This window comes from Salvia hispanica, chromosome 4 (assembly GCF_023119035.1).
Source record: "Salvia hispanica cultivar TCC Black 2014 chromosome 4, UniMelb_Shisp_WGS_1.0, whole genome shotgun sequence".
NCBI classification, from domain to species: domain Eukaryota; kingdom Viridiplantae; phylum Streptophyta; class Magnoliopsida; order Lamiales; family Lamiaceae; genus Salvia; species Salvia hispanica.
In genome coordinates, this window is record NC_062968.1 from 52,713,845 (window position 1) to 52,737,624 (window position 23,780).

The window sequence follows — 23,780 nt, forward strand, 5'->3', positions numbered from 1 at the left end:
TGGCCGACTGCAATGGTTCGGCTAACCGATCGGCAGCGCGACGAATCGGCTAGCCGGTCGCTAGCCGACCATTGCGGATGCTCTTAGGAAATTTTAGAAAATATCACAAACATTTATAAATTCATTTATCCCATTTTAGGGTTTTTTGGGAAACTGTCCCAACTTTAAGTGTTTCCTATATATTTTTCTGCAAAATAACATTTTATATTTTCAGTAAATTAGCCATTTTTCGTCATTGAATTTTTCAGTTATAACATTTTATGAAAAACGTGGAAATTCATGGGTTTTTGATGCAAGATAAAACTGAGAATTTTTTGGGAATAAAATTGAGAGTGAACATATAAGAGTACTATTTTTTTTTTTACTAAAAGTATTCCACTACAGATTATGGTAAGAAGAATAATCCTTTCTTCATCGAGTTTTTATATAATGTAGCATTTTATCAAAACCCCTTCAAAGTTAAATTTGAGATATTTTCTTGTATAATAGACTAAAACTTATAGACATACAAAAAATTATTATATTAATCTTACGAATAAAGGAACCATTAATACAAAGATCAAACTCAACTAACTATTTTCCCTCAATTAAAAAAGAAAACTTTCCGAGGGATTTGGGAATAATCAAAAAGTAATAAGATATGATATCTGTCTCCTAATAATAAACACGATTTACACCATTACTTATAAAATCAATATTCATTAGGGATCCAAAAACAAATCGGGTTGATCTCGAGTAGCCTATTAAAATATTGTGAATTCTTTATTCAATTTAATTGTCCAAATTGCTACTGTAACAGAATTGCAGAAACACACAGTTTTCTTCACTTTCTTGTATGTGTCACCAATAGAGAGATTATTAACTTATTGATTAATACTCAACGTTAGAACTTTTTTTTTTCGTCTATAGTTATTAGATGTGGATAGTTATTTAAGATTTATTCTAATTGCCGTAGAGGATACGTTGAATTAATATCTTCCCATTAAGTACTACTAATTGAGCCAAAAAGTCAATTAGCAGGGAAAATGCAATCGTGGTTCACAAAATACAATCTTACTACTACTTTTGGTGCACTAAGTATTGATTTAACAAAAAGTCCTATAAAAGTACTACTACTTTTATTTTTCATTCAAAGTTTATTTCAAGCTAGGATAAATTAATATTAAATCAACTCGCCAGAGCTAATTTGTTACTATAACAAGAACGTTTTTAAAATAAAAACTAGGGAAATAGTCAAAATCTTAAATTTCGAAAATTTTATTCCATCTAATTTTATGTGCCTAATGTTAAACCGGAAAAAGTTCAACGCTGGACTGCCAACTAATCCGAGTCATTCAACATATCATAAATAACGGATTAAATCAAATCTTTTGACTCAAATTTATATTGGATCGGATATTTGGAGTAAAATTGTGTAAATGTGTAATTGATGTTAAGATGACGTGTACAATTAATAATTCTACTACTACTATTACTACTATTTTTGAATTTCAAAAGGAAAAAGCAATCTATATTGAATTTGGAATATATTCCCTTGTATAATTTGGCTCCAAACGACTCGATATGACAAAATGACAAAATTATATAGCTATCCGTTAATATATGATTAGAGAGGAGTGAGAGAATTGTTTCTAATAAAAACAACACATGCTATGTATAGGATTAATAGTTAGGTGCTTCACAAAAGAATAAGATTCGAAAAAATAAGTATTTACGAATTATAGTTTCACACTTGGACTCTTCTATACCTTTTCAAATTTGAATAACTTAAGAAATTTAATAATTCTGAATTACTAGAAATCATATAACCAAATTTTTAAAAAATATATTTTTAATTTCTCTTGCTTAAAACAACGTCATTAGTCATCAACGTCGATACAATCTACGTTATCAATGAACCAGAATTTGATTTAAAAAAAGTTATTGTAAGACAATCATAAAAATTTAAAATTTCATAATGTCTTATTTAAATTTGATATGAACGAACCAGTATTTGATTGAAGTTTATAATTTGATAGTAGAAAATTAATCCATATTCTATGCGTGGAAAAAATAGGGAATTTTGAATTTAGTATTGTATCCGAAAATGGAAAATAACGGCACGTGCACGTCACGATGTATGAATTAATGAAGAGGAAGATCCGCGGTGGGGCTACGCAAGAGAACACTGTTGATGCGGTGGTGACGCGTACACCTAATTGAATTCCCCTGCATAAAATACTCAACCCTTTGCGCTTTTCTCTCTCTTGATTGAAACGCTCATGACATTTCCCCGTCGATGAACTGATACGTTAGCCTTAAATTCTGTGTTTCCGATCCTCACTCACATAGTCAACATGCTAATACGTTGAATTCACTCAATCCCACTTCAAATTCTCAAGCACATGCGCCCACCCATTTCCAGGGCTTTTAGTTTTGAGTAGTAAAAAACCTTTCTTGAGAGAGAGAAGATGAAGAATGAAGAGCAGGCGCGCTCCCTCTTTGGAATTTCGCTGACGGAGAGGCCCAGATGGCATCAGTTCCTCATTTGCTCAACTGGGTTTTTCTTTGGTTACCTTGTTAATGGGATCTGTGAGGTAAATTCCCAATTTTTGTGACGTGTTTGTTTCTCTGTTTTTTATTAGTACTCCATTTGTTGTTAAAAGGGTTTTGTAGTGAATGATTGCTGCGATTTTGATCCTTTTTCGGAGGAAGGTGGTTTTGATTTGCGTAATTGTGATGATTACTCATATGATTTCTTTTGATAAAGCTCTCTGCTTTTGGGTTGTTTGTTTCCTCCACCGCTTACGCTTTTCTGGTGTTCATATTGTCTTGTTCGCCAACTGTTGTTACTGTTTGTTCTTATTCAAATGAATTTACCATTTACTACACATGGATTCAATTTTTGACTCATTAGTCCCTCTGTGTGTGTGTGTGTTGTTAAGCACTGACAAATTTATGATGAAAATTTCAGGAATATGTGTATAACAGACTTCAGTTCAGGTAACACTTGACTTAATCCACCCCTTAATTATACAAGAAATTTGGAATAATGTTGGTGTGATTTCCTTACAGTTATGGATGGTACTTCACCTTTGTGCAAGGATGGGTGTACATTTTGCTGATATATCTCCAAGGATTCACCACCAAGCAAATGGTGAATCCATGGAAGAGTTATGTCAAGCTCTCTGCTGTGCTCATGGGTTCTAATGGCCTCACCAAGGGCTCCTTGGCCTTCCTCAACTATCCCGCGCAGATCATGTTCAAATCCACCAAGGTCTCCCGCGTTTTCTCATCCATATCTTGCTTTTTGCCTTATGGTTTGAACTAGCTATCTTGATACTGTGTTGTTTGGATATCATCAGGTTCTCCCGGTGATGGTGATGGGGGCGTTTATTCCTGGCCTGAGACGGAAATACCCTCCTCACGAGTATATATCTGCTGTGCTCTTGGTTGTCGGGTTGATTCTGTTCACCCTGGCAGATGCCCAAACGTCTCCCAATTTCAGCGTGATAGGCGTGATGATGGTGTCCGGGGCGCTGATTATGGATGCTTTCTTGGGGAATCTGCAGGAAGCTATCTTCACCATGAATCCTGAGACGACACAGGTGTGAAATGAGAAAGAGTTAGTACATGTGATTATATAGTTGTGTGTTTATATGAAAATGGCTGTGTGTTTCCACAGACGGAGATGCTCTTCTGCTCCACGCTCGTGGGGATGCCCTTCTTGATCCCACCAATGTTGCTCACAGGAGAACTTTTCACGGCTTGGGATTCTTGCTCAAAGGTATGTATACATATATGAAGAAAACTCTGCTAATTTGTTGATTTATGACATGACTGATCATCATTGTTTCTGTGCAGCATCCCTATGTTTACGGAGTTCTGATCTTTGAAGCCATGGCCACCTTCATCGGGCAGGTCTCGGTCCTCTCCCTCATTGCCCTGTTCGGGGCAGCCACCACAGCGATGGTATGTAATGTGATAAAAAAATGTGTTAAGAGAGATAAAACATCCCTGATAAATCTTGAATCTGTCTGGCCTTCGTCGACAGGTGACGACTGCGAGGAAAGCGGTGACGTTGTTGCTGTCGTACATGATATTCACAAAGCCTTTGACAGAGCAACATGGGAGTGGACTGCTGCTGATAACAATGGGGATTGTGTTGAAGATGCTGCCGGAGAACAAGCCGCCTTTGAAGAGGGCCTCGAATCCAAAGGCGAAGAAGGTTGAAATGGAGTCCCGACACGGGGAAGAAGAAGACAAGAGCAGCAGCAGGGTTCAGATAGGAATCGAGGAAGATGAGGAAAAGAGACCTTTGGTTTAAAATGAAGTTTAGTGATATATAGTTTTCGATGGCTTTTACCATGTAATGTAGTCTTAAAACTTTTCATTTCATTGAATGTGCAATGAGTTGTGATATTTTGACATATGGAGCCATCGATTGTCACGTTGAGATATCGATCAAAGAACAATGATGTATTTAAGAGATAGTATATAGTACTCCCTTAGGAGGCCCGGGTTGACCATTTTCATCCGTCCGGTATTAGGAGTCCCGGTTAGACATTTTCATAAAAAGTGAGATAAAAATATTATAAAATAAAACACTAAAAGGCACAAGTAAAAATATATCCAAAGAATAGAGCAAATAATAATGCAAATGGATCCCACATTTCATTATCACACACTTTATAATATTATTACACACTCAAACATTTTTTAAAATCCACACCCAACTCAACCGGGACTCCTAATGTCGGACTGAGTGAGTATTAGATATAAAGTAATCAAGATCTATGTTTTAAAACATAAATCTTGATGGGGGTGCTGAAGCCCCCTCTAGTGTATATGAGACAAAGATTAGGTGCATAGTTTTCATAAAGGGACTTAAATACGAGGCTGATATAGGGCTGGGTAAATATACCGAAAAAACAGTATATCGATCGTATCGTATTGAAAAATATCGAATTTTCGGTATACCAAAACTTTCGGTACGATACAATACCGTATCGAAAGTTTTCGGTATGATAACGATATGAATTTTCTTATACCGCGATATACCGTTTTATATCGAATATACGATATATTCGATATTATCGGTATACCGAAATATATCGAAAATAAATACGTATCGAATTATCGATACAAATCGTTTATACCGTTTATACCGATAATAATAATAATAATAATAATAATAATAATAATAATAATAATAATAATAATAATAATAATAATAATAATAATATAATTTATTTTTTTAAGATTAAAGTTTAAATCATAAATCTATCCATATAACTTAATTATATACGTAGTATAGTTTGATTATGAAGATGTGGACAATGTTTATTTTATTATGTTGAAATTATATTAATTTTGATTTTATTTTTTAGTTTTGAAATTATATTTTTTGGTATACAAGTATTCGAAATGGTATAGAATTTCGGTATATCGTACGAAATATCGATATACCGTTCAAAACAGTATACCGAAGTTCGGTACGATATACCAAAATTTTGAAACGGTAACGATATAGTTTTTTTCCATACCGAAACTTTCGAAACAATAACGATATGAAATTCTTTTATATCGATATTTCCGATATGATAACGAAACAAAATTTTTGATACGGTATATCGTATCAACCCAGCCCTAGGCTGACATAGCCCATGGCCAGGCCCCAAGTCCTCTCTACCGTATCACATTCTCCTTTATTTTTTGCGTCAGGCCACAACTCCACAATTATGTACCCCAGGTCAAGCCTTCCCAGGCCATAGACATTAAATTTCATTGTTAACAAGTAGTACTAGTATTAAAACTATTTTTTATCGTAAAATTGACACATTGAACAATTATAACACGGAAATTTTATTATTCATTTGGGAAATTAAAAATTACAAACTTACAAATTAAAATTTTTTAAAAAATTACGATTTCTGAAAAATTAAAAAAACACAAAAAAAATACACATGTTCCTCCTTAAAATGTTGTGGAATGATATTTATAGAGCAAAAATCAAATTAAAAATATGTATACATAGAGAGAGTTTCTGCTCGGCTCATGCCCACAAGGAAAATTACCATAATTAAAAGAGTTCAATTTAATTGTCGGTGTTACCTTGTCTATATATTCATCTCGGTACGACTCTAAAATCATTCAACGAAATCAGGTTTTGCAATATCAAAAAGAAAGAAAACAGGTTTGCTTTTTACCCGATCTCTCTGCATATCGTTCTGAGTAATTTTCCGGCGCTTTTCCGTTGGCGACTGATTCGTTTCGATCATGGCTTTTCAAGACTCTTCAATCGTTGGATCGGCTTTGCCTGATTTATTGTTTGAGCGATTTAGGGTTTCGGAATTTAGGGGTTTCTTATTGCGCGCTCTGTTTGTTCGGATTAGTTAGTATTATGGATTCTTGTTTTCTTGTTTCAATTGATTCTTCGATGCCGGTTAATTCTGTCTGGATTTATCGGACATTGGATATCGATTCAAGGGACGCGAATCGCGGAATTTAGGCTTCTTTAGGGGCGTATTTTATTTTTCTCTTGAAGAAGAACGAGCGATCTACGGAATTCTAGGGTTTTAGATTGTTATTATGCTGATGGTGCTGAAGATGAGTTTTTGGATTGGTATTTATTATTGTCTACGGATAAGTTAGTTTTAGTTCCGTTCCTTTTAATTCTGGATTTAAGTAAATTATCTTCAAGGAGGTGGATGGAATCAAGAACAACGATCATGGGATTCGGTCTCAGCCACTGAACGCCGATTTCTGTGATTTTGTTCAAGACTAGAACTTCTCGAGTGCTCAATTAATCAATTCTGTGCACGAGTTCTCAGTATGAAATCTGCTCATCTCCCATGTGTTGAAGATTGTATCTCGGATTAGTGGACTTGATCTTCTGTTAGAGGGTTCCTGTTTATAATCTTTGTTTTTTTGCATATGGATTATGGGTAACTTCAGTCTTTATAGTGGAAGCAGCAGGCAGTTTGGTTAGACTGCACCAAGTTGGCTCAGTTTCTGATTGTTATGCGATTCTTTGTTCGTTTAGTATTCTGCAATGGCGATCGCAACTGCAAGGAAAGAATCTGTCTTTGTCCGAGTCGGTGGAAAGCCTTTGAAGAACCAAGTTTGCATCTACTGGCTTGAAGGGAGATGCAACAGAGACCCATGTAGGTACCTGCACAAAGAATCTCCGCCTTCAAAAACTCAGAGACAGCCACAGTTGGCACCACCTAACGCCGTTCCTTCCAAGCAACCCAAAAGTCGGACTTGGAAAAATCCTAACTTTGATGGCCCCCGGAGTAATAAAGCATGTGTATCTAACACTACAAGGAATTCTGGAAAGATTGATCACGGAGATCAGGGATTGACCACTGCTATGGTTGGGAGTGATCGTGTTGCACAGTACCAACAGAAGGTTGTGACTGTTGTAAGAGACATACCAGAGAAAAGCATTGTTCAAAAAGCCCAGCCAAAGCAATGCAAGTACTGGGTTACTGGAAATTGTGTCCATGGGGAAAAGTGCAAGGATTTGCACTCATGGTTCTGCGGTTCTGGATTTACAAAGTTGGCAGTGTTAGAAGGGCATAAAAAGGTACGTCTTAGATACATATTGATATATATTGTTCCGAATTGTTGTTGATTGTAAGTTAAGTTACTGTTCTTTTTCATCCAAATACCAGTTGGACCTCTGTCTAGTGTCAAGTGTAGGTTTACTATGTACAATTAACCTTTATAATTTTTCTCAGGCCATAACTGGAATTTCACTCCCCTCTGTTGGTGACAAGCTCTATTCGAGCAGTAAGGATGGGTCTGTTCGTGCATGGGACTGCAACAATGGTCAGGTTGTTGGTTCTGTGATGATCGGTGGTGATGTTGGGTGTTTAGTTGCTGAAGGCCCATGGCTGTTTGCTGGGTCGCAGAATGTTGTGAAGGTATGATTTGTTGGCATGGCCAGACTCACCATAGCCTGATAAACTGTGTCATTTTAAACAGTTGTCTCTTCTTGTTTACATAACTAAGGTGGGTTATTTCTGACTCTTTTGTTTACATTTTAGGCATGGAACCTCCAAAATCAGACTGAGCTTTCTCTCAGTGAGGCAGTTGGATCAGTTTGCAGTATGATCATAGATGAGGATAAGTTGTTTGCTGGAATGGAGGTAATGCTCCCAATGTCCTTCACATGGTGTTATCTCCATTCTCCGAAACATGCACCCATTTTCGCCCGTTAAATTAAGATTTTGACATCTTGTTAACCTGTCAAGTTTTAAAGAGGATTTTCATTTTATTTACAATACACGAATGCAGGATGGTACCATTTTGGTGTGGAAGTGGAATCCAGCTACCAATATTCCAGAACCAGCTGCCATGTTGAAGGGGCACGAAGGCGCTGTATGTTCTCTTGTTGTTGGGGCTGGTAGGCTGTATTCGGGTTCGAGAGACTGTACTATCAAGGTAACATATTTCCTTTCTGGGACATTTTGGAACATACTGTCGTTATTTTAGGCTCAACGCGACATCCCAAATTCTATGAATGTTTAAATGTTACAACTTCTTAATGTTGAAATTATTTCTAGGCATGGGACCTGCAAAACTTGCAGTGCTTGCAGACTCTGTGTGGGCATACAAGAGACGTAACATCCGTCATCTGCTGGGATAACTATTTGTTATCGGCTTCTCTTGACAAAACATTAAAAGTTTGGGCTGCTACTGAAAGTGGGACGATAGAGGTTGTTCATGAGACTCAAGAAGATCATGTAAGTGCCCTTGTGTCGTCAATTATGTTAAATATTCTCCAACTGCACTTGGTTGATCCTTGTATGTACTTTGTAGACCAATTTCTTTAACACATCATATAAACTGTTTCAGGAGCTCATGACTCTCTGTGGCATACACGATGCAGAAGTAAAACCTATTCTTCTCTGCTCATTTAGTGACAGCACAGTCCGCCTCTACGACCTGCCTTCGTGAGTATCAGAAACCAAAGTTCATAAAAGAAAAAGCTCTTATCTCATCCTTTTGCAGCCATCTAATTTTTTCTGTGTTTTGTGCTTCAAGATTCACGGAGAGGGGAAGGATATTTTCAAAACGGCCAGTTGAAGTGATTCGGATTGGCGTTGATGGACTATTTTTCACTGGTGATGGGACTGGAGAGGTGTCCATCTGGAGATTGCTTGGGACGCCCTCTGAAACAGCATCATGAGCCGACTCTCCTTCAGATCGGAGCGAGTCAGAGGCTGTGATTTTCTCTTCATAAATCTGCAGTCGTTGGATGCTTGTTATTGTATTAGTCCAGCTATTGTTTGGAAGTTTAGTTGAGCAAAGGCCGTTACTTTGTATCAACAATTATTTTGAATGAATGTCAATATAATATTATTCATTTCTGCTCTTTTTTATCATTGCTTTGAATCGTTTAGATCGTTTTTCCAGCATTGGAGTTGCATGAACTTTTGTTTCTGAAATACTAGTCCTCTAAATTTCATTTCCTTCTCCATGACCTTAAATTTATTTAATTAAATTAATAAAATTACATTTTTACAATTTGATTTAACTGAAAACTCTTGTGAACTTTTAACTTAGTAGTCTAATCAAACGTCCATAAACTCAAATAATATTTCTATTTACAACTAATTAATACAAATAAAATATTTTATTTCCTTTTTTATGTCTAAATGAGATTTCGTTTTAACAAAACTTAATATCTTTTTATAAAATCAAATAAGATTTTCTTACAATTAATAATAATAAGACTTTTAATTGCATAAAAACAAATAAGCTTTTTCTAAAGTACTAAAACAAGACATTTTAATACAACCAACTAAGACTTTATTCAGCGAGAATTATTATGCGTAATTAGAAGTCTTATTTTTGTAAAGAATAAAGGGAAATTGGTCTCTAAAACCATGAACTTTGCTTAAAATTTGGTATTTCCCATGAACTTTGAAATTGGTATATAATATCACGAACTTTGCATTTTGTTTGGTATTTCCCACGGCATGTTTATTACTATATTTCACTAACTTACGAGGCTTTTTTTTTATCATACTTGGCACAATTAAATCAACGTAGTTTTCAACATGACTTTTTATGCTACATGTTATGAACTTAAAAAGTGGTTTCAAATATTATAAAACATATCAAGGTTGTCTATATTAAATAAGATTTTGATGAAAATATCTTATTTGAGTGAGTTTGGGAAATACCAAACAAAATGCAAAGTTCGTGATATTATATACCAATTTTAAAGTTCATGGTAAATACCAAATTTTAGGCAAAGTTCATGATTTTAGAGACCAATTTCCCAAGAATAAAATCTATCCTTTAATGTCTTATTTGACTACTCCGTACTTATTAGGAAATTTATGAAACGAGAAAGTCTTATTTTTACTAAACAATGGTAGTACTCCATTATTTATATTAAGCAAACTCTCTACTAATAGAAAATCTTGAACTCTTGTTATAAAAGAAGATTAGTTTTTTGTCAATTTTCATCACAAGGTTGTATCGATTTACTGGCAACAGACTACTGACCAAGACCAATGCCCATTAATTAATTTAAAGCATAGTACCAAATGTTAGAAATAATTTATTTATTGGAAGGAATACCAAATGTTATTGGTCACATAATAAATAAGAGACAAATACAGTAAAACAAAACTAAAGTATATAGTATTAAATAATTAAACAACATTTAAAGAGCTACCACTTAAACGTTCCAAAACTAACCACTAACCCTCGTAAACTCCACACTCGCGGTCGTGGACCCTTTAATTAATTCCCTTAATTACAATTAATTAACACTTCACATATATATTAACATAGAGAGAGGGAGAGGGAGAGGGAGATATTGGGGTGATGGGATTTTGCTATACTATTTTTCTCTTGTTTGTGTTGATGGCTGTGGATGAAAGGGCGGCGCGTGGAAGAGAATGCAGCGAAATATATGTAGTGAGAGAGGGAGAGACGCTTCACAGCATCAGCGACAAGTGCGACGATCCATTTATACTCGAAAACAACTCCCACATTCAGCAACACGACGACGTTTCGCCTGGCTTCGTCATCAAGATCACCTCTAGATCAAGAAAGTTGCTTACTTTGCATGGACGCTAATTAATCACATCATGTTTCTGTGTTTTTACTTCTAATTGTAATTTTTTTTCCTATTTTTTCTACTAGGGTAGTTTAAGATGTGATGTTTATGTTGACTTAGTTTGATGTTTATCAATGGCTGTTTCAACTTTTTTTTACACTACAATTGATATTTGAGCATCATTAGACATATATAATCAATAGGGGATCGATCCACTGTCCAAAAATCCATTAAATCATCCCTCCGATGACCTTTTTCACTTTGTCCGTCCTAGTCTAACTTCACTAGTTTTGTTTATGTCGACGAAATTAATTAATTCAATGCTATTAGATAAAAATGTTATAAAAATGACTAGATGTAGATTCCTTGTTCATTGGATATGTAAGCATGTAAAAAGGGTTTTCATCGAAGTTCAAATTTTTGGGTAAATTTTTTAAGCCCAATTAGAGAAATGGTGTTAAAGCCCATTGGACAAGCATATAGTCTTATTTTTGTAAATTTGTGATGATATAGTAGTATCATATTAGGCCGAGATTCTATGACAATATTACCTTTTTAAAATTAAAAACTACTACTATATGGTAAATAACATTCTATATAAGAAAAAAATAAGATTGTGTTTTTATCCTTATAAAACATTGAGATACTTTATGATATATTTTAATAAAGATCATAAAATAAATAGTCCTTATAGTTAAAACTTATGAACCAGAATGCAAATATGTTTGGATCTATAAAAAAAATCTAGGCTTATTATTAATTATTTTGTTTTATATATTTAGTTTAGTTATAATACCTTTGTTACTGATATTATCAATTTCACAAGTAACATAAAAATTAAAACTTCAATTTACTACTCATTTTATTCATTCTTTTAAAGTTATACACATCAACATGGAGTGAACAAGAATGATGCTCACAAATGATGCAACTCAAAATGAAATATGCACCATAACACATAATATTAAAATAAATGAAAATAAATAAGTAGGAGTACTTCAGTTTGACAGCAACAACTAACAATTAAAACAATATGTTAAATATAGAAAGAAGCTGCACCAATAAAAAACGTGAGTATTTGGGAGGTAGCGAGGGTTCACATCGATGGTAAGTGGTAACTACTCCACCATAAAAAAAGATGTTATTTTTGGTGCTTGAAATATATTTGCGACTGTGACAATTAGATTATGAAATCATGTCATCATCAGAACTATCACCATTATATTGGTGCCCTAAAATTACATCTCAAGATGGGATTGCTTTTCTTGTTGATGGCTACATGGATAAGAATGCAACACTGCATTCCATCCACTCCACTAGAATTTCACTAAAAACTCAAATTAAAAATAATAATAATCCACTATTCACTACTATCTTTTTATTTGTATCATATTCATTTATGAAAAGTTCATTTTATTACTATGTTGAGTATCATAAAGATTTTTGAAGTGTTAGAACAACAATAATAAATTGGAAAATATTGGTTTAACTTTTGTTGGGTTGTTGAGTTGTTTCCTAGTATATATTTTACATAATGTTTACCTAGCCATGTAGGTTTTACGGCCACTTCAAAGAAAAAGAAAGAAACAAACAAGAAGTTAGGCACACAAGCCACATATGTATGTATTTTTTAAATTATAAATGGCTTTTCATGTCGTGGAAAGACGATCTAGTATATTGACATAAAATGAAGCTCGTGTTTATATTAAGTTATTTAAAATATATGAGATATTTTAAGACTAATTAAATTAAACGTTAAAATTGTTACATGTGTATCCTATGAAGATGTAGAAGATTAGTATATATTATATATGAGATATTTTAAGACTAATTAAATTAAACGTTAAAATTGTTACATGTGTATCCTATGAAGATGTAGAAGATTAGTATATATTAGAAATGAGCCACTCACCCTTTAAAAGGCCTCATAAGGGGGAGAGTTATCCACACTTATATAGAGAAGCTAGGATCATCACCAAGCCGATGTGTGACAAGATATTAGAATTTTAACACGCCCCCTCACGTGTGGGCCGGAATGACACATCGGACTTCCATCACGTGGGTAGGCAAGAGAAGAGATAAAGAGATAAACCATCATCGACTTGGGCCCTACTCGATACCATATTAGAAATGGGCCACTCACCCCTTAAAAGGTACTCATAATGGGGAGGGTTATCCACACTTATATAGAGAAGTTAGGATCATCACCAAGCCGATGTGGGACAAGATATTAGAATTTTAACAGTATAGCTCAAAAATGAGGCAAACATCAAGCTAATTCGCCTTGTCACATTAATTTTTCTGATTTATTGCAATAATTTATTTAACTAATGTACTTGAGCTGAGCGGAAATTATAAGCTTTGTTTTGGATTTTCTTTAACTATTATTTTCTATAATACAAAAAATACTGTCAAACCGTAGATTGATCTAGATATCTAATTATGAATAGGACTGTTTTATTAGTTAATTTTTAAATAATAGGATTACCATAATAAGTTAATAATTTTTTGTAATGTCTTCCCGTCACCGCTAACATTCATGCCGCCGCCTGCCGGCTCGGTCAGCTCTCTCATCCTCACCAATTCTCCAAATATTACGTCTGGATAAAAGTTATTGCAATGTGAAATCGACAACGATTCCAAAAGTCGGATTTAATGAAGTTTTTTAACGCTCATAAGCAAATGGTATCGGTCCCACGTGAATCCCGCCGTTGGACAAAAGAGAATCTTGATAAATCCATTGATATTGGTAACATAATTGTGTCTCCTCTTTAAAAGCAATCAACACTGTATTAATACAACACGTGTCATAGTTTCATATATCAATTTGTTAAAGCTAAACCAATTATTTATTTATAAGGCCCTCGGCCACGACTAAAATTCGCACTCAATAGCTAGTTTGTTCTTGAAGAACTTCGACTACCACAGAAAGTGAGTTCCTTTTAATGTAAGTCATTATTCTTAATCAATTATCTGCCTTAATCAGTTAATGAATCCAGTTTTATTTCTTCTGTGATTCTTTTATTTTGCATTAAGTAAAGTTGGAGACATTGGCTTCCCCTTGATTTTGATAGATTTGAACTTATTTTTTTGAAATGGAATTAGAAAATTATAAATAAGTTATGAAGTAATAAAATAAATTTCCTAATTCTAATTTCACCAATAAGTTTATTTTGATATAATTGGCTGTATTTGCATCCAATAAGATAGTGTTTGTGTCGGTGTTAAGGCATGTTTGTTTTTTAACGAAATTAGTGGTTGAATTAAAAGAAATGTGATCGGACAAGTGATAAGTAGTTAAGATTTTTGGGTAACTCTAATCTTTAATTATTAATTAATTAAATGGGGATAATTTTGTTAGATCCAAACAAAATTCTTGGAATTCGGAAATACTAGAACACATATGCAATTTGGTAATGCCACGTTGATATCATATGCTAACCAAGGCTGTCTTTATCAATGCCAAAATAAGAATATAATAGTATTAAAGAAAAAGAAGAGGTAGTGAGTGAAAGATAACATATTTATAGGAATCTCAAAATTTATATACTACTACTATTATTTATTTATTTTTACTACTGGCCTCAGAAGAATCCAAATATTCCAATTTGAGATATTGAGTAATTTTTTTCAGTACGTGTATAGGAAATTTGTCCAAAAAAAAACCCACCTAATTATAAGTGGTTGAAACAAATGTAGCCATAAATTGATGAAAAGGTGCATAATGTAAGTGGGAAGAGCTTTCTTGATGCATCTTTCAACTATGTCAATTCTGTCTTTTTGCCCTTTTCCCTCTCCCATTTAAAATTGTGGATTGATGTATGTGTATAACAATATTTTGTTAGTATTTTCATAAACTAAATGCAAATATGAGGTCCTTATATATTTTTGCTTATTTTAATTGACTCACTTTTCAATTTCATTAGCTTGTATGAAAAATAATTAATATACAACTTATTTTTATATAGTACTAGTATTATATTAATTTTTGTAGTTAATGGTGGATACAGATCAAAGCCACAAATAGGCTTAAACTCTTATAAAAAAAATATTATTATTAATACTATTTAATATCTTTGTGTAGATCTTAGTATATAAAAGTCATAAAAACAAATTAAAGGAAAATTCTTCTTTCAACATATCAAATACGAAATATATTATACAGTTTTATCATAAACAAATTTTGTGTCTACCTTATTTTCTTTGTTATGAATATATAAATTAATAGAATATGAAATATATTTATTAAAAGTACGTTAAAATGTAGTAACTGATCATCACACAATTCCCGGCTCTCATTTTGAAAAAAGTAAAAATAATATAGAATGTAGTATAGTAACATTTAGGTAAAATAGACCAAAATTCTAAGTTGGAGAAGACTAATAAAAAATTTATAATACAATGATACATCTATCAAATGCAACTGCTGTAGTACGCTAAAATGTTAATTTTTTTTAAATTGTTAATTTGTTAGCTCATCAACGTATGTATATTAAAAATATTAATATAATATATTAAAATATTAATTTAAATTTATACTGACATTTTAATATTATTGTGTTTATAATTTAAATATATTATATTAATAAATTAGCAATTTAAATAAAATTAGCAACGCATCACATTATTGCTGACAACTGTTTATCTATAAAAAATATGACCGCTTATTTACTCGACACCACTCAATAATAAATAATCCGTAAAGTAACCAGATTAATTGAACTGAAAGCTTCGAGGAACTCGAATTAATAAAACAATTATATACTAACTTTTATCTATTTATGATAAATAGTCCTTCTCTTAATTAAGTGAGTATATTTATTTAGTACTCCAAATCACTAGATAGATGGAATCGTGAATTTGATAAATAGTGATCCAAGTATTTAGTAGGGTATAACACACGTGGCGACGCCATTGATCATTTGCAGTTGCATATTTTGTGCTAACCGAGTTGCATACCTCTCTTCATGTCTTGACTCACAGTCACACACTACACCCTGAGTATTTTTCGTTAGTGTGTGTTTTTTCTTTGGGAGTAGAAATTAATTTTCTGGGACCCAACGCCATTGAAGTTTAATTCTGCTGCACTCTGTCCCTGTCATCAGATTTTTTGGAGGTGAGAATGATAAAATTGATAAAAATTGGATCTTGCTTATGGGTTTTCTTGATTTCATGCAAATGTAGAATCTTCAGTTTTGGGAAGAATTTATTCATATTTAATGTACGTACCCCCATAAAGATTAATATAGTACTCGTAATTTTATTGAGCTCTGAGGAAATACTTATAATCCAATTTAGGGCCATGAAAAAAAAAATCAAGATTGCATTTTTATTTTTCATTCTTGTGGTATGTGTTGTTGGCTTGAGATGTGATGGTCTGGTTTTCCCAGATTGCAGATTCTAAGATTAGAAATTTGATTTAGCTGCAGGTGTTTTGATAACTGGATGAAGGATGGTTGCATTCGGCAAAAAATTGAAGCAATTACAAATTCAGGAGTGGGAAAGGTATTTTTTCCATTCTTGATCAAATGGAATATATCTTCTTTGGAATTTAGTTTCAATGTCTGGTTTTCTGTTGTTGAATGTTGATATCAAACGCATATGTGTCATTGTTGTGTTTAGTGGAAATTTGATCTTGATTTTTAGGTGAAAAATGAGTTGGTTGGTGAAAATTTGTCATGAGTTATGATTTTTCTTTGAAGAGATGCAACATGTGGTTTAGGTGTATGATCTTATTAGCTTTAAGCAGAGAATATATGTATCAACTTATGTTCGATGTGTTCGTAAACACGATTGTGCTATGTCTCAGCTTCTACATTAACTACAAGTTAATGAAGAAGAAGGTGAATCAATATACTCGGCAAATTGAGGTTTCAGAACACAATCGCGAGTATGTCCTCAAGGATTTCTCGAGAGTTCTTGATAGCCAGGTAAAGAAGTCGTATCATGTTCGATTTTTATTGACAAGAAAAAGGTCGATTATCAAATCTTAAGCGTGTATTTTCTTGCCTTGGATGAATGCAGATTGAAAAGACTGTCCTGTTTTTACTCGAACAAGAGGGGCGTCTGGCAAGCAGGCTATCCGTTCTAGGAGAGCAGCACGACGCCCTCGTTCAGCACAATGATGCTGCAATGATACCTGAACTGCAGGAATCGTATAGAGTTGTGGGGGAGGAGCTTCTAAAACTCTTGCATTTTGTAGAACTGAACGCCACTGGACTTCGCAAGATATTGAAGAAGTTTGATAAGAGGTTCGGTTATAAGTTCACTAATCACTATGTCAAGACTCGCGCGAGTCATCCGTATTCTCAGCTTAAACAGGTGTTTAAGCACGTGGTAAGACGAACGGAATAAGGGCTTTTTAAGGTGGTGAATGCATCACTTCATTTTTATTTGATATATATATCCGAACTACACGTGCAGGGAATCTCAGCTGTCGTTGGTACCTTATCTCGCCACCTTGCAGATCTCAAGGACCACCAGGGGACCTATGTCTCGATCTACGATCAACCTGCTCTGTCCCTCCCGGTTTTTACCTTTGATATCTATAACGACTTCTGTCATATTGATAATGTGCTTATTAAAGATTTGAAGCTGTTTCCTTACTTGTTTGTCTTGTGCAGGATCCTACGATCGAGTCTATCAAAGCTGCAGTCGATCGTTTATCAAATACGACAGGTTTCCTTCAGTATATAGGGAAACACGCACTTATTCCAGAGGAGGAACTGACATCGACTGCAGACAATGATGTTGATGAACGATATCATTTCATGTCACTTCTTCTCAATTTGGTGAACACATTTTTGTACATGGTAAATACATACATAATAGTTCCGACAGCAGACAACTACTCGTTGAGCCTTGGAGCTGCAGCGACGACTTGTGGAGCTGTCATAGGTTCGATGGCCGTTGCTCAGGTTTTCTCATCAGTATATTTCAGTGCTTGGTCGAATAAGTCGTATTTGAAACCTCTCATCTTCAGCAGCATTGTCCTGTTCATCGGGAACACCTTATACGCTCTTGCTTATGACCTCAACTCGATATATGTGCTTATTATCGGCCGTGTGTTTTGCGGGTGAGAACTGAAAATCAAATCAAAAAATGTGAATGATGATTTGGAATATAGTAGTATCATTTAAATGTTTGCAACATTACTGGTTTCAGATTGGGGTCAGCGAGGGCTGTTAATCGTCGTTACATCAGTGACTGCGTTCCTATAAAGATGCGTATGAAGGCTTCTGCTGGTTTTGTTAGCGCCAGCGCTCTTGGAATGGCGTGCGGCCCTGCTCTCGCCGCCTTGTTCCCGACAGACGACAGTACAATTTTCTGGATTACACTGAATGAAAATACTCTGCCTGGTTGGGTAATGGCTCTGGCATGGCTAGTCTATCTACTCTGGCTGTGTATTTCGTTTCGAGAGCCTTACAACGATGAGAAGCTAAATCCTCCTACGCGGAGGGAGACAAGCAATGGTATGTAAATTGGACAACTTCCCTTTTAAACTTCCTATTCAAAGTTGATCCGTTGAATCTTGTGTTGTAGGGCTGGAAAATGGTGCTTTAGAAAACTCTGTATCCGAGCCATTGATAGAGAAGCAGAACAACAGCCACAACGACGAAGACGATGACTTTGATGATGAAGAATTCAACAACAATGAGGAAGAAGAGGAAAGCCATCAACCTGTGACATCCATTGTGTCTGCATATAAACTGCTTACACCTTCTGTTAAGGTCCGTTCACCTCTTCGTGTTGGCATCTCCGCATAGATCGTGTATCTAAAACACGCTCTTCGTGTCTGATCAGGTACAGTTGCTAATATACTTCATGCTCAAGTATGCAATGGAGGTTTTGCTAGCTGAATCGAGCGTGATCACCTCGTACTACTTCATATGGTCATCGGGCAAAGTAGCTATCTTCCTCGCCAGCCTCGGACTAACCGTCCTCCCGGTGAACGTTCTCGTTGGTAGCTACCTCAGTAACATGTTTGAGGAAAGGTAAATAACTCGACATTCTTTCGCTACGTAAATACACCTAAAATGTTATCGTCGAATACAGGCAAGTTTTACTAGCAGCGGAGATCATGGTGTGCATCGGCATTGTCTCCAGCTTCCAAGTAATAATCCCGTATTCCGTTCCACAGTACGTGGGCTCGGCTCTACTCACGTTCGTAGCTGCTGAAGTTCTCGAAGGTAAGCACCGAACCTCGTGAAATCATTTGGCGGGGGTGCTGAAGCCCCCTCAAGCCAAGGGATGTTCAATTGTTGAATTTGCTAATTTCTTATTTCCCTTGTTCTGCTAGGTGTTAACCTGTCACTGCTATCACGGGTGATGTCGTCGCGGCTTAAGAGAGGGACATACAACGGGGGACTGCTGTCAACGGAAGCGGGAACTCTGGCTCGGGTGGTGGCGGATGGGGCGATTACGCTGGCCGGGTACGGAGGCATGAATATGCTATTGAATGCAACTCTGCTGCCTTCATTGTTGATCTGTATATGCTCCATTGTAGCTACCTGTTACACTTATAACTCCCTCTACTGAGTGGGAAGATTTGATGCAAATATGTATACATAAATGTAAATTTTCCTTGCTAATCTAATAATCGTTTTCTTATGTTATTTTATACTCCTATCACCCAAATTTTGTGGACTGAATTCTATTAAATGTAGTCTGAACCACCAATTTAATTGAATTGCAAATTAATTCTACCATGATGAAAGTAATGATTAAACTACTTGTTCGGTAATTGGAAGAAATCGATACAATATAGGTAGTACTCCTAAATTTTTCATAACATTTTAGTATACAAATTTTATTTTATGGTAATATTTTTTATGGTAATATTACATTATTAACATAAATATTACACACATATATACAGTATATATAAATAGATAATAAGTATCCCGTTTATTGAAATAATCAAAATAAAATTCATTATCTTTTTTCCATTCCTCCGTTGTTATGTAATTAGGGCTTAATCGCAAATAAATAAAAGTAGAAATAATTTGAACAGAAGTTGTTAAGAAGACGAAACGAATCCGACCTTGAATTGGACTCCAACTGTTCGTATAAAATCCCCAAACAACGCGGAAAAAAATAAAAATTCAAGAACTAGCATACCAAGCAGCCAAATTGCAACTGAATTGGCAGATATCGATCGATGGGGTCCAACGCAGAGTTGCTGGAGGGGACGGTGAAGAACGTACTGGAGCAGGATTCATTGAAGTGGATTTTCGTCGGCGGGAAAGGCGGCGTCGGCAAAACCACGTGCAGCTCTATCATCTCGATTTTGCTCGCGACCGTGCGGGAGTCTGTGCTCATCATCTCCACCGACCCCGCTCATAACCTCAGCGATGCCTTCCAGCAGAAGTTCACCAAGTCTCCCTCGCTTGTTAATGGCTTCTCCAACTTGTACGCTATGGTAATTTTATTACCTTACTGCTCCAACGAAATTTTCTCTGTTAATTGAGTTGTTGAAGTTTACCCAATTGTTTCCTTTCTCCCGAATTAAGGTGTTCATAGATTATTACAGTATGTTTTTCTATTTTCGATTTATTAACATTGATTTGATTGTTTCTGTGGAGATTGATTCGATAATGTGAATTTAATCTAGTTCGTGTTGAAGTTCCAGTTTTATCATCAAATTGATGTTGATCAATGTTTATAGTTTCATTGTTTTCCCCAATTTACGGTGTTGTATGATTGTAGCTCATTGCTTGTGGGTTTTTTATGGATCCTCTCGATCATTCAAGGTGTTGATTGTGCTCGTCAGCTAATAATTCTTAAGAAGGCGACAATTAATAGAAGCATCAAAATGATCCGTTTCTTTCTCAAATTGTTTGCACATATTGTTGTTATGCATTGCGAATTTGATTTCATTGAATGAGATTCCTATTGCAGGAAATTGATCCTACTGTGGAACATGAAGACTCTCTTGTATCAGATGCAACTGATGGATTCGTATCAGAACTAGCAAATTCTATCCCAGGAATCGATGAGGCAATGAGTTTTGCGGAAATGCTAAAGTAAGTCTGAAGTCTCACTTTCTCATTGGCATTGGCAAAATATCTTTTGCTCATTGAACTTCACTTATTATGTGTTTTACAACCTATCTATTTGGGGGCGTTTACTTTTGAGAATTTTCCTAGATAGAAAAAAAGTTGTGTGGGTTAATCCTTAGTCAAACATTTGGATCCGTGTTATATTGATCTTCCTGGAAAATATATCACTAATTATCTCAATATTCTTCAGGCTTGTGCAGACCATGGATTATTCTGTCATAGTATTTGATACAGCTCCAACCGGACACACTCTACGCTTGCTACAGTTTCCTTCGACATTAGAGAAAGGGCTTAGCAAGATCATGACCATAAAGAATAGATTTGGTGGCTTATTGAGCCAAGTATGATTTCTCTCTTACATTCAGTATTCAATTCATCTAGAAAAATAAATTCAATTACAGGCTTCAGACTGAGGTGATACTTTGTGTAAGAAGAAGGATTGCTAGTACTTATACTACTTTAGTAAATTAGTATGAACTGCTTGCTTCTACTTGTTCATACTAATTATTAATACTTATGGTTCAGTTTTCTGTTATTTTAGACCCCAAACTATGAACTTTACTCTTCTTTCTGGTGTATCTTGTAGTTAATGTTAGTTTTGTTTTGATATTCTCATGTATAATTCTCATTACAAAGACAACTTTTGCCACTCCTTTCTCTCTCAACTGCTGTGGTGCTTATTAATTTAGTTTTTAATTGATAGTCTCCTATGTGTCTTGTTGATTCATTCAGGATAATAAGCTGCTTTCGGTTTTTCTTGGCAGATGACTCGCCTCTTTGGTGTCGGTGAGGAATTCAATGAAGATGCCATACTTGGTAAACTTGAGGGCTTGAAAGAAGTGGTTGAACAAGTGAACACACAGTTTAAGGATCCAGTAAGATTTTAAGTGGCTCTTGATAGACATTTCTTGTATATAGTTGCCTCAGACAGCTAATTTACATTTACTGCCCTAAATATCCTGATGTTGTGCCCTTCTCTTTTGGCAGGATTTTACGACTTTCATCTGTGTCTGCATTCCAGAATTCCTCTCTCTTTATGAAACTGAGCGGCTTGTGCAGGAGCTTACTAAATTTGAGATTGATACACATAATATCATCATTAACCAAGTAATTTATGACGAAGAAGGTAAATTCTGTCCCAATATTTTCTTCCTACCAAATCCATTTCATTGCTAAATAGTTGTTGAACTCTCCTTCTCAGTTGTTGAGTCGAAGTTGCTCAAAGCTAGAATGCGCATGCAGCAGAAATACCTGAATCAGTTTTACATGCTATACGATGACTTCAACATAACTAAGCTGCCGTTGTTGCCTCAAGAGGTATGTATGTAATGTTATATACTTTGCGAAGGAGTGAGTTCTGGGATTGCAAGGATTCTTCTTGATGTTTGATCACCGCGATTAATAAAGTTTTCCATAACAGGTTTGTGGGGTTGAAGCATTGAAAGAATTTTCGCACAATTTTATATGCCCGTATAAACCTTCCATCACTCGAGGCACGTTGGAAGAGGTGGAGCAGAGAGTATCTACACTGAGAGAGCAGCTCAAGAATGCAGAAGCAGAGCTGGATAGACTCAACAAGGGGAAACTGAAGGCTTAGAGAGAAGAGAGAGAGGAGCTTTGAGGTGTCATTATCATGTTTTATTAAATTTAAATTTTAAATTTTAAAGTGTTTTCCTCATTTTTGTTGTCCGATACCTGACATTATAGTAGAGTTGAATAGTCTTTGAATATATTCAATGTTGTAACATTTGTAAACGTGTTGCATTAATCAACACGTTTTACTGTAGTCTCAATAAGTATTGCTTTTTAGTTTTTATTTTGTAATATGATTGTATTTGTATTTTAGGATTTATAATAGTACTAATATTCTTGTGAAATATACATTGGATATACAGAACTCATACATTGATATCCAATACAATTAATGTTAATTTACTCTTTTTCATAAATAGAAATGCTACCTATTCCATTTGTCAATAGAATTAGGGCTGGGGAAAAATACCGAAATACCAAAATACCGGCCTTATCGTACCGAAAAAATACCGAAAGTACTGAATTTTTGGTATACCGTGACTTTCGGTACGGTATGAATTTTCAAATACCGAGGTATACCGCTGCATACCGAAATTAGGTATATACCGTAAATCAAGGTATATACCGTAAACTAAGGTATATACCATAAAATATAAACACAATTATATACTCCCTCCGTCCCACTTTAGGAGTCCCAGTTTACCATATTTGGGTGTTCCAGTTTAGGAGTGCCGGTTGGAATATTTCATAAATGGTATTAGGCCTTACATTTTATTATAAAACTAATATAAAAAAGTAGGACCCACATTCTACTATCTTTTTTCACCAACTTTCCTTTACATTTCTTAAAACTCGTGCCGAGCTCAACCGGGACTCCTAAAGTGGGACGGAGGGAGTATAAAATATATTTTATTTATTTTTAAATTATAAAATCTATTATGAAATATAAATATAATTATGAATAAATTATATTTAATTTATTTTTAAAATTATAAAATATAAATAATATTCTAAAAACCCTAATTTTCTATTTTAATTGATGTTGAATGTCAGGTATACCGCAAAAGTAAGGTATACCGAACTTCGGTAGGGTATACTGAAAATGAGGTACGGTATCAGTA

General features: G+C 34.8%; 4 protein-coding genes across 8 annotated transcripts; all 4 read left to right on the plus strand.

Moving 5' to 3' along the window:
* The first annotated feature begins 2,236 nt into the window (after positions 1–2,236).
* LOC125218241 (UDP-galactose/UDP-glucose transporter 4-like) lies at positions 2,237–4,409 on the plus strand. The gene is made up of 7 exons (XM_048119878.1): positions 2,237–2,576; positions 2,954–2,982; positions 3,055–3,256; positions 3,345–3,587; positions 3,665–3,766; positions 3,844–3,951; positions 4,034–4,409. Exons 1-7 carry the CDS (start codon positions 2,451–2,453, stop codon positions 4,304–4,306), a joined length of 1,083 nt encoding a protein of 360 aa, XP_047975835.1. The 5' UTR covers positions 2,237–2,450; the 3' UTR covers positions 4,307–4,409.
* A 1,711-nt stretch (positions 4,410–6,120) lies between these two features.
* LOC125223481 (zinc finger CCCH domain-containing protein 48-like) lies at positions 6,121–9,355 on the plus strand. The gene is made up of 8 exons (XM_048126651.1): positions 6,121–6,175; positions 7,025–7,570; positions 7,725–7,910; positions 8,034–8,135; positions 8,284–8,430; positions 8,553–8,732; positions 8,845–8,942; positions 9,034–9,355. Exons 2-8 carry the CDS (start codon positions 7,034–7,036, stop codon positions 9,176–9,178), a joined length of 1,395 nt encoding a protein of 464 aa, XP_047982608.1. The 5' UTR covers positions 6,121–6,175; positions 7,025–7,033; the 3' UTR covers positions 9,179–9,355.
* A 4,596-nt stretch (positions 9,356–13,951) lies between these two features.
* LOC125185498 (SPX domain-containing membrane protein At4g22990-like) lies at positions 13,952–19,680 on the plus strand. Of its 5 annotated transcripts, none has more exons than XM_048082031.1 (11): positions 13,952–14,012; positions 16,489–16,570; positions 16,875–16,995; positions 17,090–17,401; positions 17,489–17,593; positions 17,689–18,140; positions 18,230–18,537; positions 18,608–18,795; positions 18,869–19,059; positions 19,121–19,254; positions 19,365–19,680. In XM_048082031.1, the coding sequence occupies exons 2-11, from the start codon at positions 16,518–16,520 to the stop codon at positions 19,601–19,603; spliced, it is 2,103 nt and encodes a 700-aa protein (XP_047937988.1). In that variant the 5' UTR covers positions 13,952–14,012; positions 16,489–16,517; the 3' UTR covers positions 19,604–19,680. The 5 variants fall into 5 exon arrangements, with proteins under 5 accessions (XP_047937988.1, XP_047937989.1, XP_047937987.1 ...); XM_048082032.1 differs by having other exon boundaries at positions 13,956–14,012; positions 16,495–16,570; XM_048082030.1 differs by lacking the exon at positions 13,952–14,012 and adding an exon at positions 15,961–16,181.
* Positions 19,681–20,072: 392 nt separating this feature from the next.
* On the plus strand, positions 20,073–22,950 carry LOC125218411 (ATPase GET3A-like). Its single transcript, XM_048120068.1, has 7 exons — positions 20,073–20,486; positions 20,966–21,090; positions 21,317–21,467; positions 21,891–22,001; positions 22,114–22,252; positions 22,328–22,443; positions 22,547–22,950. The coding sequence occupies exons 1-7, from the start codon at positions 20,226–20,228 to the stop codon at positions 22,721–22,723; spliced, it is 1,080 nt and encodes a 359-aa protein (XP_047976025.1). The 5' UTR covers positions 20,073–20,225; the 3' UTR covers positions 22,724–22,950.
* The last annotated feature ends 830 nt before the right edge of the window (positions 22,951–23,780 follow it).

Excerpts from the sequence above, each read along its gene's own strand:
- LOC125218411 (XM_048120068.1), top strand. The coding sequence starts at position 20,226 with ATGGGGTCCAACGCAGAGTTGCTGGAGGGGACGGTGAAGAACGTACTG. Across the intron at positions 20,487-20,965 it reads TCTCCAACTTGTACGCTATG|GAAATTGATCCTACTGTGGA; the intron begins GTAATTTTATTA and ends TTCCTATTGCAG. Across the intron at positions 22,002-22,113 it reads ACACACAGTTTAAGGATCCA|GATTTTACGACTTTCATCTG; the intron begins GTAAGATTTTAA and ends CTCTTTTGGCAG.
- LOC125218241 (XM_048119878.1), top strand. The coding sequence starts at position 2,451 with ATGAAGAATGAAGAGCAGGCGCGCTCCCTCTTTGGAATTTCGCTGACG. Across the intron at positions 2,983-3,054 it reads TATAACAGACTTCAGTTCAG|TTATGGATGGTACTTCACCT; the intron begins GTAACACTTGAC and ends ATTTCCTTACAG. Across the intron at positions 3,952-4,033 it reads GGGCAGCCACCACAGCGATG|GTGACGACTGCGAGGAAAGC; the intron begins GTATGTAATGTG and ends CTTCGTCGACAG.
- LOC125185498 (XM_048082031.1), top strand. The coding sequence starts at position 16,518 with ATGGTTGCATTCGGCAAAAAATTGAAGCAATTACAAATTCAGGAGTGG. Across the intron at positions 16,571-16,874 it reads CAAATTCAGGAGTGGGAAAG|CTTCTACATTAACTACAAGT; the intron begins GTATTTTTTCCA and ends GCTATGTCTCAG. Across the intron at positions 19,255-19,364 it reads AGCTGCTGAAGTTCTCGAAG|GTGTTAACCTGTCACTGCTA; the intron begins GTAAGCACCGAA and ends TTGTTCTGCTAG.
- LOC125223481 (XM_048126651.1), top strand. The coding sequence starts at position 7,034 with ATGGCGATCGCAACTGCAAGGAAAGAATCTGTCTTTGTCCGAGTCGGT. Across the intron at positions 7,571-7,724 it reads TGTTAGAAGGGCATAAAAAG|GCCATAACTGGAATTTCACT; the intron begins GTACGTCTTAGA and ends AATTTTTCTCAG. Across the intron at positions 8,733-8,844 it reads ATGAGACTCAAGAAGATCAT|GAGCTCATGACTCTCTGTGG; the intron begins GTAAGTGCCCTT and ends AAACTGTTTCAG.